Consider the following 17,182-nt stretch of genomic DNA (forward strand, 5'->3'; position numbering starts at 1 on the left):
AGCAGTACTAGGACAGCTCCAGTGCTCAAGAGTAGGGATGGAGACTTGTCATGTTTGTCACAGCAGTGCGTAACTGCCTGCCTGCCTGCAGCAGGCCCAGGGCCCGCTGAGATGAAGGTTCTGGGACAGTAGGGCAACTTGTCAGGTGACAAGGCTGTGGGAAAGTCTGGTCCTGTCATGTGACCACACTAGATGGGACCGACCACTTCCTATGTGGTGTCATGGGCTACTCTGGTTAAGGTCTGTAAGACAGTTGTCCTCATGCTGGGTTCAGGAGAGGTGAGCCCAAGTTTCTGAGAGGGTAGTACCTGTCCCCGAAGACAGACAGTCCAGACCCTGGACCTACTCCCCTTTGAGCAAACATTGACAGTTTTCCAGACTCCTCTCATTTACAGGCAGGCTGCACTGCCTGCTTGGTACCAAACTCAAGAGCTGACGGCATCCTCCAGCTTCAGCTTGGATAGGTGTGCTCAGGCTCAGAGCCGTATAAGCTATTTGCACTGGGCATCTGGAGGTCAAAAGGCCTGCAAGTCACACTGGCCAAGACCAATGACAGTTGTACAAGAATGGGACACTTGGCCAGTAGAACAGGTCCTGTCCAAGAGCTGACAGCTCTACTGACAAGTCTATCAGATCAGGCACAGGCCTCTCCCAACAACAAAACAAGTTCATGGGCCTTGTTCCCAAGACTCCCAACACTGAAAGAGAAAGCCAGCTGGCGGCTTAGAGCGGCTCATGTTTATTGTCCTCCCAGGACCTCCACTCCACTCCTGCCGGGGAGCCTGCTGCTCTGAGGGAAGCCGTAAACACAGTAGGAGACACACTGTCCCATGGATGACCAGCTGGTGGTAGTGTCTCTGTGTGAATGAACAGGGGCTGGCCTAGGAAGGCCAGGGTCCCCAGCCATCCTTCCTGCCTAGACACACCCACACCTTCCACCGGTCTCCTAGTTTCTTATACAAAGGACCACCCACTCTAGGGCTTACACAGGCACTTAATATGTGCTTCTTAGGAATGTATGGCACATAGGACTCAAACCTGTCAAGTGAGCAAAGAGCAAGGCCACCAGACAGATTCAAGGCCAAAGGAGCTAAGGTCTTGGCCCTGGGTGGGCAGTGTGTCACAGGTGGCTGTGAAGCTCCTCTGGCACCGTACCTGGCTTGAAGCCAAGCAGTGTGTGCATAACACCCACAGGATAAGTCTTAAGACTGCCCCAGGCTAGCCCTTCTGGATTCACTGAGGAACATGGTTGGGTGCAGAAGCGGAGCAGCTTCTGGCTGGGCAGGTAGTCTGCACGGTGCTCTTTCCCCCAGCAGCCAGATACCCTGTCAGTTGGAGGATAGGCTAAGTCACACATTGGCACTCAAAGGCTATGCTCTGAGGAAGGCTTAGCTATAGCTGAGACTGCAGTGTCCTCAAATCTGAGGAAAAGAGGCAGGCAGGTGCAGAGGCTCACCCTGGGGCCATGCCACTCAAGGCCCTAGGTGGTCAGGGTCCATGATGGTCTGCATCACGTCCACATGGCTGTAGGACTTCCATGCCTGCCTGTTGCAGCACTTCAGGATACTTCCCAGCTGCTGCCCGGGGCCCACCTCAAAGGTGCTGGGGAACTCCATGCCTTTCTTCCGCTCGTAGATGGAGTGCATGGTCTGTTCCCACTTCACTGGCGACACCACCTGCTGCCCTAGCAGCTTTCGGATGTATTGTGGCTGTGTGTATCTTTGCCCACTGACGTTGGAATGGACAGCAACCAGTGGCTTCTTGATGTTAATCGTGCCTAGAACTTTCATCAGGGGCTCCACAGCTGGCTCCATGAGGCAGGTATGGAAGCCTCCACTTACAGGCAGCATCTTGGTGCGCCTGAAGTAATACTTGGCAGAATTCTTCCGGAGAAACTGAAGGGCCTGGAGGGAAAAATAAAAGGAATCTCACAGAAGCCAAGGTTCCAGCTGTTGCTGGCATCCTCATGGATGCACAGCAGTGTGAGTGTGTATGTGTGTTTAGTATATATGTGTGTGTCTGTGTGTGTGTGTGTGCATGGTGCTGGGGTGGAACTCTGCATATAAGCAAGACTCTTCTACCACTGAGTTCCATCCACAACCCTGGGCTTTTGAGACAAAGCTATGGTACAGAGCCCAGACTAGCTTTGTCTCATAATCCTCCTGCCTCCACTGTCTGAATGTTGGGATTACAAGGTGTGCACCACATGTGGCCCATACGCTCTTCAGCTATAGCCTTAGTTCATTTTTTACTCCTAGTTAACTTGGTTGTACAGTCAATGTCCCTCCCCACAGTCTGTCTTGTCTTTATCTTTATGTGCATGAGTGTTTCACCTGCATGGATGCCACATGCATATCCAGTGCCCAAGGACAACAGACAAGGACATCGGATCCCCTGAACTGGAGTGATGGGTGGTTGAAAATTACTATCTGGGTTCTGAAAACCGACCGTGAGTCCTCTGCAAGAACAAGTGCCCCAACCACTGTACCATCATCTCTCTCCAGTCCCCAACCACTGTACTGTCATCTCTCTCCAGTCCTCCAGTCCCCAGCTGTCTTTGGAGGGAGCTGACGTTCATCTGCCCCAACTGAGAAGTGACCATAGCTGTTAAACAGAAATGCAGTATTGGCCTGACCGGTGGATCTCACTCCAGACCACTCACTGTAATTACACTGTAGCCATCTCTCCTCATTTCTGACGGTGCTGCTTTGACTATCTGTCTATCTCTGTACCCCACTCCCTGACGAATGCACACGGCTCCCTGGGCATGGCAGTGGGACTTCTGACAATGAAGCCCAAACCTCCCTCCTGTCTTTTGTCCCATGTTCCAGTCCAGCCCAGCAGTCAGGCATGGAGCTGGCAGGCCAGGTGTACGCTCTATGTCACGAGAGGTCTGGGCTGTTACTGTTTCCAGTTCTTTTCAACCCCAGTGTTCGACACCCACTGAGGACACACCTCAGGAACTGGGAGACTCTCTGACCCCATAACACCATCTGTCCCACTCTGCTTGGATTTGATCTCATGGAGGCATCAATGCATACAGCTGCTCAGTGACACTTCCTGAGGCACAGAGTCCCCACGTGCTTCTCAGGCAGAGTTCTGGACTAATCAACTGCAGAGCCATTAAAGACAGGCCACACTCTCTAGATACAGAAGGCTCCTCTATAAAGGCCCCAGTTCCAAATATTGCCAAAAAGCCAAGGAGCCTTTCCCATATCAATTGATGGAAATGCACTCCACACTCAGTGGAACCCCAGTCTTCACCTGAGCTTTTTGGGGTAGCACTGCCAAGGCTACCAGGCCTTGGCACACCTGGGATACCACACCTGGGATGTTAGCCAGGGTCTCCCAGGTGCAGTAAGCAGACTGGATGTGGTAGAGCAGAGTTCTGCCTACCTGGGGCCTCCTGTGCTACTCCGACTGCTCATGGGGGTGAGCACCGTGACCCTCTACCATGTCATGTTAGTCACCAAGGGGCTGCAGTGCTCACAGGTTCAGAGGTGGTATTTGAAGTCATCCAGCAAAAGTGACCCAGACAGTGGGGACAAAAAGACTGGCCAAGCGAGGGACCCACCAGTGTGAGAACATGCATTTAGTGGCAAAGAACTGTGTGAGTGTGTGTGTGTGTGTGTGTGTGTGTGTGTGTGTGTGTGGTGTGTGTTTTGTTTCGTTTTTGAGACAGGCTCCCACCATGTAGTCCTGGCCAGCTTGGAACTCACTATGTAGACTAGACTAGCCTTGAACTCAGAGTGATCCTCCTGCCTCTGCCTCCCAGGTACTGGGTTAAAGAAGTGCATTATATGTTTCTGGTTTTGAGACAAGGTCGTAGGTAAGTAAGGCTGGCCTTGAACTTACTATTTAGCCAAAGCTGGCCTTGAACTCACTATGTAGCCAAAGCTGGCTCTGAATGCCACATCCTTTTGCCTTCATCTCCCATGTGCTGGGTTAACATGGCTTCAGTGGCAAATGCTGAAGCATTTGATTGTGAGTTCAGGATCAGCACAGCTGCACAGAAAGATTCTCAGATTTCTGGCTCTTGTTTTTCCACCTCAGCTTCCACTTGTGTGATAGGATAAAGACGCCTTCTAGATGGTAACTGGCCCATACATGGCTTCTGGCCACTTTCTTGACATCTCAGGTAACACAAAGTCCCCAGCTCCCACTTCCACAGGGCTCCTACTCCTCCACTCAGGCCCTTTGCTTGTCCTGCCCGTTACTGTGTTCCTAGATTGGAGTGGCCTTGTTCCTCTGCTGTTCGTCTCATGACATGAACACTAATGGGTCTGTGTCTCTAGTGCTGGTACATAGAATGTCATGAACACTAATGGGTCTGTGTCCCTAGTGCTGATATACAGAATGTCTTGGTAAGTGACACCCAAAGAAGAGTAGCAAGCACTTGAATGCAAAATCAGACACTTAAGAAGCCAAGCAAAACCACAGAAGACAGCTCTTCTTCAAGTGCAGCCAGACCTCAAGCTCTTAAAAAGCCAGAACACAGACATGGTGTGACCTGGCCCTCTGACCTGACCCACAACCCAGGCGGCTGGGTCACAAATGTCCTGTCTGCAGGGGACCAGACAATCTCCTGGCTTCCACTTCCCTCTACAGACCTCACTCTGCCACACGTGCCCTCTGCCCTCCGACATGTTCTACAGATTGCGGCACAATAGACTGGAATCTGTGAGGGCGGCTCCCATGAGCACTAACCTCTAGGTGTCCTGAGATGACCCTGCAGTCAGGAAAGAGGTAGTTGGACACCTGGCACACCGGGTTCTCTATGCCCAAAGACTTGCAGTGCTCCTGGGCTTCCAAGCAGGCAAAGGAGAAGTTCGACTGACGCTGGCCGAGGACAGACAGCATCCCACTGGGAACAGCTTCCGATGCTTCTTGCATAGCTTCAGCTCGGACCTTCACTGCATACAGACCTAGCCAGAAGGAAGTGCATTTGGAAGTCTAACTGTGAAGTGGAGGCTGAGCCGTCATTCGGGGAAACAGGGACAGTGGTACTGACTACCAGTCCCAGGGCCACAGTTTTAATTATCTTTATGTGTGTGCTGAGTGGCTACATCCAGCATAGAAGAGAACTTGCATAGGATTGACCTGAGTTCAAATCCTTAGCACTCACATAAAAAGTCAAGTATGGCTGTAAACCTATAACCAAGCAAAGTGGGAGGTGGGCCAGCCTAGCTCCAGGTTCAAGGACAGACCCTGTCTCAGCCGAGTGAGTGGTTAAGACACACACTGGTCTTCTCTAGCATCTGTTGGTGCACATACATAGTACACACACGTGAATACAACCACAGAGAGAAGGGGAGGGGCAGGGCAGAAGGGAGAGGAGGAACAAAGGTGAAAAGCAAGCCAGGCAGTGGTGGCGCACACCTTCAGTCCCAGCACTCAGGAGGCAGAGGCAGCAAAGAGACTGGCTCAGCATCTAAGAGCGTTTCTGTTCTGTAGAAGACTAGGGTTCTGTTCCCATCACCCATATTGAGATAGCTCACAAGTTCCTGAAACTCCAGTTTAAGGGAATCTAGTGCCCTAGGCACTGCACACACAGTACACATAAACTCACAAGCAGACACATGGAAAGATCAATCTAACTCAAGGAGCTTCCAGCCAAGGCACGACTGAAGACTCTTTGGTTGTCAAAACTGTGAGAGATTCTGTTGACAGTGATGGACAAAGACCAGGAGTCCTGCTACAAGGAGCACCCTACAGTGATCAAGAAAACCCCAAAAACAAGAATCCTCTGGTCCCAAACATCAGTGTGAGTGCTTCAGAGCTCAGTGAGGGGCAGAGAGGAATAGACTTGGTGTGGGGTAAGCCCCAACTTCAGGTCCAACTTTCAGCTGTGTAATTCAGACCTACAACATTCACTCTGCCTGGGCTGTTACTTAAGAAAAGCTGAAAAGGAACATTCAAGAGCCCCAGACACTCAGGCAGCTGTAAAACTAGAAACAAGCACATGAAGCACATAAAACACGGCTGTCATTAACCAGGCAGGAATAATCCAGGCAGAGCATGAGAGCCCAGCACTGCCAAGGCAGGAGTAGAAATGGGCTCAGGTACAGCTCCAGGGCTAAGACACTGACGAAGGACTGTGACAGCACTCCTGTCCTCTCCCAGTGTCTGCTCCTTGGGCAGATCAGGCTGACTGGAACAAGGAGAGACAAAGGCACTGCCTTGGGCTTGACAGAAGAGCGAAGACCTGGAGGGGAAGCGGCCTCACACCCTTCTCTATGCGCGCCATTCACTCAGCACTTGGATATGTTTGTAAGGAATTTACAGCTCTGTGCCCCAGGCAACTGTGGGGCACACACGTGCAGAACTGTGACAGGAAGCAGAGCACACTGCAAGGTAGAGGGTATGTGTGACCCTCTCCCATGGGAGTGGAAAAGCAATGACGACGACACACTCACCTATGAACCCACTGTCATTCTGCAAACCATACACAGTACTGCAACCTAGTGGTTTCCGCAGGACATGGACACACTGCTAGCCCTTCCATGATAGTAATGCTTTTAAAAACAGCATTGGAGTGGAGATGTAGCTCTGTGGCAGAGTGCTTGCCTAGCATGCTTGGGGCCATTGGTTCAATGCCCAGCACCACTCCCTCAAGAACACCTCTCCCATTTCTTCCAACCCCAGCAGGCTCTAATCTGCCCTTTCTACCAACTGGACTGTGCACACTCATATTACAGTTTAACTGTATAGTTAACTCCTGTATAGCTCTCCTGTTTACATTCCCAGAAGCAGGAACCTGGGCTGACTTCTGCACACTCTCAACCTTCATCTCCCATAGGTATCAGTGCTGTTCGTGTGGGCTGTCTTTCACTTCCCTGTTGACCAGTGTCGGCAAACATGGGCTTATCATCCATCTGGGTCTCATCTCCCTAGAAATGTGCGTTCAAGTCCTTTCCCTGAACAGAACCATAAAGCAGATTGTAAAACAGTGAATCATTCTGTCAGGCTCTCGCTCTCGCGCGCTCTCTCTCTCTCTCTCTCTCTCTCTCTCTCTCTCTCTCTCTCTCTCTCTGGTCTGTCTATCTCTGCCTCTCCCTCCCTCCCTCTCCCACACCCCCAGACTGAGTGTTACCTATGGTAGACTTGAACTCAAATGCCCTCCCTCTGTCCTTTTTGAGACAGGGTCTCACTATATAGCCCTGGTGGATCTGGGACTTGCTATGTAGACCAGGCTGGCCTTGAGCTCACATAGGTCCACCTGCCTTTCCTCATTCTCCAAGGGCAGGAGCCCCAAGCTCAGCACAAGTGATCTTTTTGCCACAGCCTCCTGAGTAGCCAAGGCTACAAGCATGATACTTTGCCCAGTTTCAGCTTAAAAAAAAAAAAAGATCTTAGGAAATGGGCCTGGAGAGCTAGCTCATCAGTTCAGAGTACTAACTCCTCTTGATCCAAGCTCAGTTTCCTGCACTCAAGCTGGGTGCTGAAAATAGGCTTTGCAAACACTAGGCAATAAAGTATTCATCTACTCTTTTTTTCATAACATGTACTGAACATCTTCCAGGTGTGACAGACATAGAATGTGACAGTCTTAAGAATGCAAAAGGAGGGCCAGCAAGAGGGCTCAAGGGGTAGAGATGCCCGTGGCTAAAACTAACAGCCTGAGTTCAATTCTAGAAATCCATGTTAGAAGGAATAGACCAACCTTAAACATTATCCTCTAATATCCTCACATACACGAGGCATGTGTATGCATACACACATACATATATACACACACCGAGGCATGTGCATGCACACACACATACATATACACACACTGAGGCATGTGCATGCACACACACATACATATACACACACTGAGGCATGCACACACACACACACATACATATACACACACTGAGGCATGTGCATGCACACACACATACATATATACACACCGAGGCATGCACACACACACACATACATATACACACACTGAGGCATGCACACACACACATACATATACACACACTGAGGCATGTGCACGCACACACACATACATATACACACACCGAGGCATGTGCATGCACACACACACTTTTATGTAATTAATTACACACAGAAAGCAAACACACCTCAAATCCCTGAGACCTCAAAGGGGATAGATAGAACCCAGTCCTTGAGCTCCAGTGTCATCTGCAGCCCTGTGTTCCCTTCCCGACAACCCTGGCGTGGATCCAGCACCACTGTCCACAGAGTCCCCTGTCCCCACTGAGCCCAGCAAGAACACAACCTAAACAAGCCACACTTCTTGTGTACCTTCAGAAAACTCCATGGCTCCAGCAAACACAAGGGCTGCAAACTCTCCCACGCTGAAGCCAGCCGCAGCAACACAGTTCTCAATGACCTGCGGTGACAGAGCAGATTATGAGGCTGAATCTTCCAAAGAACTCAGTCCTGGAATATGTCCCCCGCCTCCCCATAACTGTCAGGGCAGTTAAGTGTCACCATGAGCCAATTCTATTGGCCTGGTACTTCCCTCTATTGATGAGGACTTTAGCAAGGCAGCTAAGGTCAATCCTAGTCACACCATGAGCCAGAGCTCTGGCTCCTCTTGCCTCTGCCCGGAGTGGCTTCTGGAGCACATGGGGTATAGAAATTACAAGCACACTGCCGGTGGTCACTCACGGTTGTAATCAGCACCAGAGGAGGCTAAAGCTAAGGAGTTTTGAATCCAGTGCCAACACAGCTACAGTACAGTTCACCCTTCCCATGCTCCCAAACAAAACAAAAGTACAGGCATTAAAAATATGATTTTCTGGGGGCTGGAGAGATGGCTCAGCCAGCAGTTAAAAGCACTGGCTGCTCTTCCAGAGAACCCTAGTTCAATTCCCAGCATCCTTGTGGCAGCTCACAACTGTTTCTATTCCAGAGGATCCAACACCCTCAGAGACACAAATGCAGACAAAACACCAATGCACATAAATTTTAAAAACATGATTTTTCAGGCCACAGAGAAGTGGATAGGTCCCCCAGACCTATTTCACATTACTGCTAACATAAAGTAGATAATGCTAGTATGTATAAAATCTCAGCACAGGCTTGGCCCAGAGAAGCACTGGGTGAATGTGTCACAGGACCATGCTCATCCCTGTTACCTGAGCCTCCTGTCACTCCTAACAATTACCTCAGAAGGTGAGTGTGAAGGTAGAACAGAAGATCTCGGCACCAGTTAATGTGTATTATCCTGGGATTACTCTATCTCAGCAGCAAGTGAAGTCACATGCTCTAATATCTGCTGTGCCATTTTCTGTCTTTTTAGATGGGGTCTCACTATGTAGCCCCGACTGGCCTGGAACTCACGAGATCTGCCTGTTTTTTCTTCTTTAGAGATTGTGTGTGCAAGTGTGCGCGCACACCAGTGGTGGCCAGAAGAGGGCAAAGGATGCCTTGGATCTCAGGTTACAGGCATTTTACCAGCCAGGGTCCTGGGGACTGAAATTGACTTCTACATGAGCGGCAAATACTCTTAATGGCCGAGCCATCCCGAGCCTCCAACATCAGTTTCTTAGTTCCTTTCACTTAAGGAAGTCATCCTATAGAAACATCTTAAAAGGGTTGCAGAGACAGAAGGCTCAGCAGTTAAGAGCTGCTCGTCCAGAGAACCCACATTCGAGTCCCAGCACCCACAAGGCAGTAACAAATTGTCTCTAACTCAAAATCCAAAGGATCCAGTATCCCCTTCTGGCCCCTGGGAGCACCAGACATGAATGTCACTCACAGACATACCTGCAAACTAGCCATACCTAAATCTTTAGCATTTAATAATTATTCCAGCCGGGCGTGGTGGCGCACGCCTTTAATCCCAGCACTTGGGAGACAGAGGCAGGCGGATTTCTGAGTTCGAGGCCAGCCTGGTCTACAGAGTGAACTCCAGGACAGCCAGGGCTACACAGAGAAACCCTGTCTCGAAAAACCAAAAAAAAAAAATTATTCCAACAACTCAACCTCATCTAAAATCATGGCCCTTACCCTTCTGTGTATTTCTTTTTCTGACACACATCTTCAAAAACTTGTTTTTAAATTTATTTATGTGCATTGTACTTTACTTACATGTACTTCTTCTACATGAGGGTGCCAGATCCCCTGTAACTGGAGTTATAGACAGTTGTGAACTGCCATGTGGTTGCTGGGAATTGAACCAGGGTCCTCTGGAAGAGCAGCCAATGCTCTTAACCACTGAGCAAGCTCTCCAGCCCCTCAAAAAAATTTTTTTATGTGTGTGGCTAGGTGTGGTGGCACGCACCTTTCATCTCAGCTCTTAGGAAGCAAGAGGATCTCCTCGAGTATGAGGCCAGCCTGGTCTACAAAGCAAGTTCCAAGATATTCAGGACTGCTACACAGAGAAACCCTCTCTCAAAACACACACACACACATTTGTGTATGGATGTTTTGCCTGTTTATGTTATGTGCACATGGTGCACATACCTGATACCCCCAGAGGCCATAAAATGGCATCGGGTCCCATGGAACTGGAGTTACGGATGGTTGTGAACCACTACATGGGTGCTGGGAACCGAACCCAGGTCCTCTTAATTTCTAAGCCATATCTCCTGCCCAACACATTCATCTTTAATGTGCTATGTAAACTCGGTGCATTAAGTGTGAACTGTCTGCTCGTCTAAGATGCAAACTCCCCTGGAGCAGGGATCTTTATTTTGTGCAGTACGTCTAGAATACTATCAAGGAGGACCAGAATGGGGGCCAATAAAAACCAGACTGAGGAGCCCTGAGACCCAGCAGGCGGGGTTCGGCCCTCGTTCCTCAGCTCACCGCCGGCTGCAGGTGATGTAGCTTCTCTACGGCGGCCAGCGAAGCCACAAAGACGGCGGGCTGGCAATGCACTGTGCGGTCCAGGTCCTCCTGAGGCCCCCGCAGGCACAACTCCAGCAGGTCGTAGCCTAGCACCCGGTGCGCGGCCTCGTAGAGCTGCCGCACACGCGGGAAACGGAGCAGGCCGCCACCCATGCCGACCGCCTGGCTGCCCTGGCCCGGGAAGAGCAGCACAGAGCAGCGCGAGGGCGGCCGCCGCGCCACCGCCTCCTGGGCTCCCTCCTCGGCCACGCTGGAGTCCCGCAGCAGCTCCGCTACGTCCACGGCGCCCTGCGGCGGCTCCCGCAGGCTCGAGGCGGCGCGACGGCCCCAGGAGCCCCAGGCCCACCGGGCCCGAGCTACCCGGGCGCTCATCCCGAGACGCAGAGCGAGTGTGCGTTACTGCGGCAGCTGAGATGCACTGCGGCTGCGCAACAGGGCGGTCCTTCGCGTATTTCCTGTCGGGTCACCTGAGCAGCCAGAAAAAATACGTTCCTATGTTACTGATGTTACCAGCTCTCAGACTATTTGCAGTTGCATGTTGATCTTGGAGTGGCCCGTGAGTTTCCTTAAACTTCTCCAGCCAGGAACCGGAGATAGCATTTCATAGTGAGCCTTCAATAGGTATCTACGTACTAAATTGTACGTCACCGTCCAGTAGAACGTGAAAGTACCGCAATTGTTCTTTTGGTTTTTTGTTGTTGTTTTGTTTGGTTTGTTTGGGTTTTTTTGTTTTGTTTTGTTTTGTTTGCCCATGATTCTGCCAACTCTACTAAGCAAACAGTTCTCTTGCTATCTACAAAGCACAACCAAGGTGTCCGGCTCATAATAAGAAGCCAGTAAATTTCTGTGTCGTGGAACCAGGTCCACAATCTGAACCAAGTCAGATTTGCTTTTTAAATTCCTCAATTTACGGCCGAGTTATAGGGGCACACACCGCTAATCCCAGCATTTCGAAGGCAAAGGCAGGTAGATCTGAGTTCGAGGCCAGAATAGTCTACAGAGTAGTTCCAGGACAGCCAGGGCTACACAGAGAGACCCTGTCTCAATAAACAAAACAAACAAATGTCTACAGAGAGAAACTGTCTCAATAAATAAGTAAGTAAGTAAATCCTCAGTCTACAAAAAAAGGAGCCAAATATCATAAAGACTGAGCACCACATGGTTAGTCACAGAACGAGGACTGGAAGTTATACTTATGCTGTCTCTGAAAGCTATTTTGAGTCTGGGTCAAACTGATCTTTACCTGTGCCCTGCACCCCATTTCCAGAACTTTGATCTGTTCTCATTACCTGCCAGTGTCTGTTAAGGTGCCCAGGAAATCCGCCCCCACCCCAATACTCACCACAGTCTTTATAATGAGAAGAACTATGTGGCGTTAGGTCTCAGTTAGCTCTGGCTGGCATACCAATGCCATAGACTTAAGGGCCTAAATAATGAAAATTATATGTCAGAGTTCTTGAGGCTGAAAAGTCCAAGGTCAAGCTTGGCACTTGCAGATTCAGTGTCTGGGAAGAGTCTGTTTCCTGGTTTGCAGATGACGAGCTTTCTATATCTGTTAGGCTCCAAACCCAGGTACCCTAGTCACCTAACTCTTGTTAGTATACAGGCAATTCCACTGGCTTGCTCCCAGGGACCTAGCAACTGCTTACCACATCACCTGCCTTAGCCAGCTATGCCAGATGTGTTACAGCCATCCCAGATCTCTCTTTGTTCAGACACTCTCTTTCTTTTTCTCTTTCTGCTCCCCCCTCTCTGCCTCCCTCTCTACGTGCCAATTTCCCTGGCCTCCTTTTCTGAGACCAGTGAACCTGCCCGAAAGCTGCCCCCAATAAACTAGCTTTTATACTTTTACTTGGGCTTGAATTGGCTTATTTTGTCAGTAGGGAAGTCCTATTAATCTCCACATGAAAGATGGGGGTGTTTTCTAATAAGGGTATTAATCTAATTCATGAAGGCTTTGCCTCTACTTAATCACCCTGACCCTCTGGGTGTCCTCTAAATATCTCTAAATGCCTTCACCCTGGGGATTAAAGGCTCAATATATGAATTTGATGTGTTGGAGGGGATGTACCACTCAGTACTCCACGTCACCAAACATATCTCACCGAGTTGGAAGAAAATCAAATAAGCATTTCAGGTTGTTCAGTCTTATTTTGTCATTTAATGTTTTCATATATGTGTGAGAGCATGCACACACGTGTGTGTATGAGATTGATAGATAGATGGATGGATAGATAGATAGATAGATAGATAGAACCTTACTATGTAGCCAGCCTGGAACTCACTATGTAGACTAATGGAGATCTGCCTGCCTCTGTCTCCTGAGTGCTATGATCAGAGGAGTGGACCATCACACATGGCTATTTTTTATTTTTAATTATCTGTATATGTGTGGGGGCTTGGAGAGTTCAGAAGAGGGTGTTGGATCCTCTGGCTCTGGAGTTATAGGTGGTTTTGAACCACCTGATGGGGGTGCTGGGAATGGAACTCAGGTTCTCTGCAAGCTCAACAGTGCTGAGCCACCATTTTCTAGCCTTGAGATCTGGCTTTTGATAAGGAAAAGGTCATATCCCACTAGAGGAAATTTACCGGTGGTGGGGTGAAAGCGGTGCAGAGTTCTACAGCCTAGGGTCCAGAAATACACAGCCAAGGACTGTTCTGTTGTCACATGTGTTCATGTGTGTGTGCGTGTGGAATCTGTGCACCATGGCGGTATGTGCACACATGCATGTGTACGTGTATGCAGAGGCGGGGAGTCGATATTGATTGACCTCCTCTATTGCTTTCCACCTTGTTTTGGACAGGGTATTCCACTGAACCTGGACTTCACTGATTCACCTAGCAGGGTGGGCCAGCAGGTTCCAGAGATGCTCCTGACTCTTCCTCCTGAATGCTAGCATTGCAGGTGCACTCTCCCATACCTGGCTTACTTACATGGACTCTGGCTATCTGAACTGAGGTCCTCAAACTTGTGCAGCAAATACGTTACTGACTGAGCCATCTCCCTGGCCCAAAGGAATCTTTTTGAGAGCATAAATTCCTGCCTGACAGTGGTGGTGCATGCCTTTAATCCCAGTACTCAGGGGCAGAGGCAGGCAGAACTCTGTGAGTTCAAGGCCACCTCTGTCTACAGAGTGATGTGGGCTGTAAAGCCACGCCAGGAAGTTTGATAAGTAGAGCTGGTTGAGACCCAGAGACTCAGTGGGCACACACCTGAGGATCAGCGACTTCCTGCTCCCTGCCAGATTCCCAGCCTGGAACAGGTGCCACACTCCTCACATAAGAAAATGTGACCTGTGGCCATGTGGCCCCAAAACAGAGGTCTCCATGCTAACGAGGTGCCTAGAGGCCCTGGAGGGCTTAGCCAATAAGCTTCCCTTCCCAGACATTCCTCTCTACAAAAGGTCTTTAATCTCAGGCCTACTCTGAGAAAATGGGTATAGGCCATTTCCCACCATGAACAACTAATAAACTGTTTAGAACCATGGATTGTCTTGGATGAAGAACGTGGATCTTCATCAAGATCCACTGTGGGGAGCCATGAAGAAGACATTCGCCTACAGAGCTGCAGCCTAACCTCCCACAGAAGGCCTCTCTGCACTCCCAGCTCCAACTGCCACCAAGCATGTCTCCACCAAGCTAAGGACAATCACCCATGGGACAAGCTGGGGCTTCCCCCTCCCCCAACCTCTGGCTCCGGGCTAGATACTGTCCCCAGTCCAAGCTATGTCCCCACTCTGTTCTCTGCTCTTCAGAGACTTCCATCTGGACGTCCAAGAGTCTGAGAACCCTAAGGCCCTGGCCTTGCCACAGGCATTGGACCCCCAAACCAGCTCTGGCTTTCCCACATCTCAGACTGAGCTTTCACACCCACCCCACAGCAGTGTCTTGGTGCTTCCCAACAGAGATGGTGCGAGGTAAGTGCAGTCAAACTCCCTGCATTCTGCCTCCCCAGTGGTGGGGCAGACACAGACAGAGTGAGTTCCAGGATAGCTACATAGAGAAACCCTGTTTCAAAAAAACAAAACAAAACAAAAACAAAAAAGACATATAAATTCCACAGACAGAAGGAAGATAGAAATCCTAGTGACTGATTGTATTGAAAACAGAAAGACGATAAGCAGTGTCACCTGTCCTGGCTGACCCTAGACTCTCTCCAGACATGGAGAAAGCTGAAGAACAGGTCTCACTGGTGGTGGTGGCTCACACCTTTGATTCCAGAAGCAGGTGGATCTCTAGTTTGAGGCCAGCCTGGTCAACAAATTCCAGGAGAGCCAGGGCTACACAGAGAAACCCTGTCTCAAAAACAACAACAACAACAAAACAAAAGCCAGGTCTCATTCCATTAGCAGCATCCGTTACAGCTCAGCTGTGTGCAATAGCAGCTCCTTCTAGCCACAGGGGGAGAAAGAAGGTGCAGATCTATGTGAAACTATGCTTGAAAATGATTAGATCCTAGAGCCTTTCTGTTCCCAGCCACTGGTCCCTATTCCTGGGATCATCTGAGCTTCCGTTTGGAAAAGATCAAGGGAAAGGCGAGACATGAATTCAGGGGTTCCTTTGAAACAGGCTCACGGTGAATGCTGACTCTAGAGATCCACTCCAGTGCTCTGCTTCAGAAAGCTCCTGGAATCCTAAAGTAACCCTTATCCTCAGACCCTTATCCTCCAAGTAAAGGACTGGAGAGCCCTGGTAAATCCTAAGCATTTCGGGAAGAAAACCCCGAGGTCACTGATATTGCAGAAGAGAAACCTAAACTACTGAACTCTCACCCACAGGCTTATTGTTTTTCAGTTCTTTGATGATGATGATGATGATGATGATGATGATGATGATGATGATTACCACCATGATGTTGATTGGGCTTATTCGGGAGAGGGTTTCTCTGTGTAACTGCCCTGGCTGTTCTAGAACTTGCTTTGTAGACTGGGCTGGCCTTGAACTCAGAGATCCACCTGCTTGTCTCCCGACACCCAGCTTTTGTACATTTTTTTAATTGTGAGAAGACATCTAAGGATTCCCATGCATCTAAGAAAAGCCTCTGATGGGCAGAAAAGAAAGCCAGCATAAAGAATTTGGAAGCCGAGGAAAGAAGTAAACAATTGTTTTTAAATGTTAACTTTAGGGCCAGTAAGATGGCTCTGTAAGGTAAGGGTGCTTACTGGTAAGCCAGAAACCCTGAATTTGGTTCCCGGAACCTACGTGACGGAAGGAGAGAACCAAGTTTGGCAAGTTCTCCACTGAGCTCATATACAGAATAAATACATGTTAAAAAAGTAATTAAAGCCGGGCGGTGGTGGCGCACGCCTTTAATCCCAGCACTTGGGAGGCAGAGGCAGGCAGATTTCTGAGTTCGAGGCCAGCCTGGTCTACAGAGTGAGTTCCAGGACAGCCAGGACTACACAGAGAAACCCTGTCTCGAAAAAAACCAAAAAATAAATAAATAAATAATTAAAAAAAATTAAATTAAAAAAAATTTCAAAAGTAATTAAAAAATATCACTGATCTCTTCAGAAAGTAAGACAGTGTGGTTATAAGAGAGAAATGGGCAACAATTGAAAGCAAAGGGCAAAGCTGAGTTGAAACCTTCAGTGAAGTCCAGAAGAAACCACTGGGGGAGGGAGGGGACTAAAGAAGTGAAACAGAAGCACTAAGCAAGAACAGAGAATGAGAAGAGCAACACCGGAAGTCCAGGGCTGTGAGTGACAGGCATTCCAGAAAGAGAAGTGAGGAAACAGAAGATGGGAAACTGGAAGAAAAAAAAAGCAAGGCCTTCCCATACTGTCAAGGACTGCAGAAACCAGACATGATGGTGTGTGCCTGTATCCCCAGCATTTGAGAGGTCAGGATGCAGGATCATGAGTTCAAGGTCAGCCTGGATTACACAGAAGACTTCAAAAATAAAGATTAAACAAAAACGGGAGCTGGAGTGATGGCTCAGAGGTTAAGAGCACTGGCCAGCCGGCAGTGGTGGTGCACGCCTTTAATCCCGGCACTTGAGAAGCAGAGGCAGGCGGATTTCTGAGTTTGAGGCCAGCCTGGTCTACAGAGTGAGTTCCAGGACAGCCAGGGCTACACAGAGAAACCCTGTCTCAAAAAACCAAAAAACCACAAAAAAAAAAAAAAAAAAAAGAAGAAGAAGAAGAAGCACTGGCTGCTCTTCCAGAGGGCCTTGGTTCAATTCTCACAACCATTTCTTAACTTCAGTGCTAGGATGTCCAATGCCCTCTCCTGGCCTCTGTGGGCACCAGGCACAGACATGGTACGCATACATATATGTAGCAAGATATCCATACACATAGAACAAAACTAAGAAAGGTCAGGTCCTTCGAGTGCTGGCTCAGTGGACTAAGCTTAAACTCCCATT

At 49.2% G+C, this 17,182-nt stretch overlaps 1 protein-coding gene across 2 annotated transcripts; it reads right to left on the reverse strand.

Annotated features, from left to right (window-relative positions):
• Window positions 1-716: 716 nt before the first annotated feature.
• Window positions 717-11,238, reverse strand: Mcat (malonyl-CoA-acyl carrier protein transacylase). Of its 2 annotated transcripts, XM_034517570.2 has the most exons (4): window positions 10,774-11,238; window positions 8,260-8,347; window positions 4,708-4,925; window positions 717-1,904 (listed from the first exon to the last, which is right to left on the reverse strand). In XM_034517570.2, the coding sequence occupies exons 1-4, from the start codon at window positions 11,185-11,187 to the stop codon at window positions 1,473-1,475; spliced, it is 1,152 nt and encodes a 383-aa protein (XP_034373461.1). In that variant the 5' UTR covers window positions 11,188-11,238; the 3' UTR covers window positions 717-1,472. The 2 variants fall into 2 exon arrangements, with proteins under 2 accessions (XP_034373461.1, XP_076767872.1); XM_076911757.1 differs by lacking the exon at window positions 4,708-4,925 and having other exon boundaries at window positions 1,526-1,904; window positions 10,774-11,236.
• Between the last annotated feature and the right edge of the window lie 5,944 nt (window positions 11,239-17,182).

The sequence above is a fragment of the Arvicanthis niloticus genome, chromosome 13, assembly GCF_011762505.2.
Source record: "Arvicanthis niloticus isolate mArvNil1 chromosome 13, mArvNil1.pat.X, whole genome shotgun sequence".
Lineage (NCBI taxonomy): Eukaryota > Metazoa > Chordata > Mammalia > Rodentia > Muridae > Arvicanthis > Arvicanthis niloticus.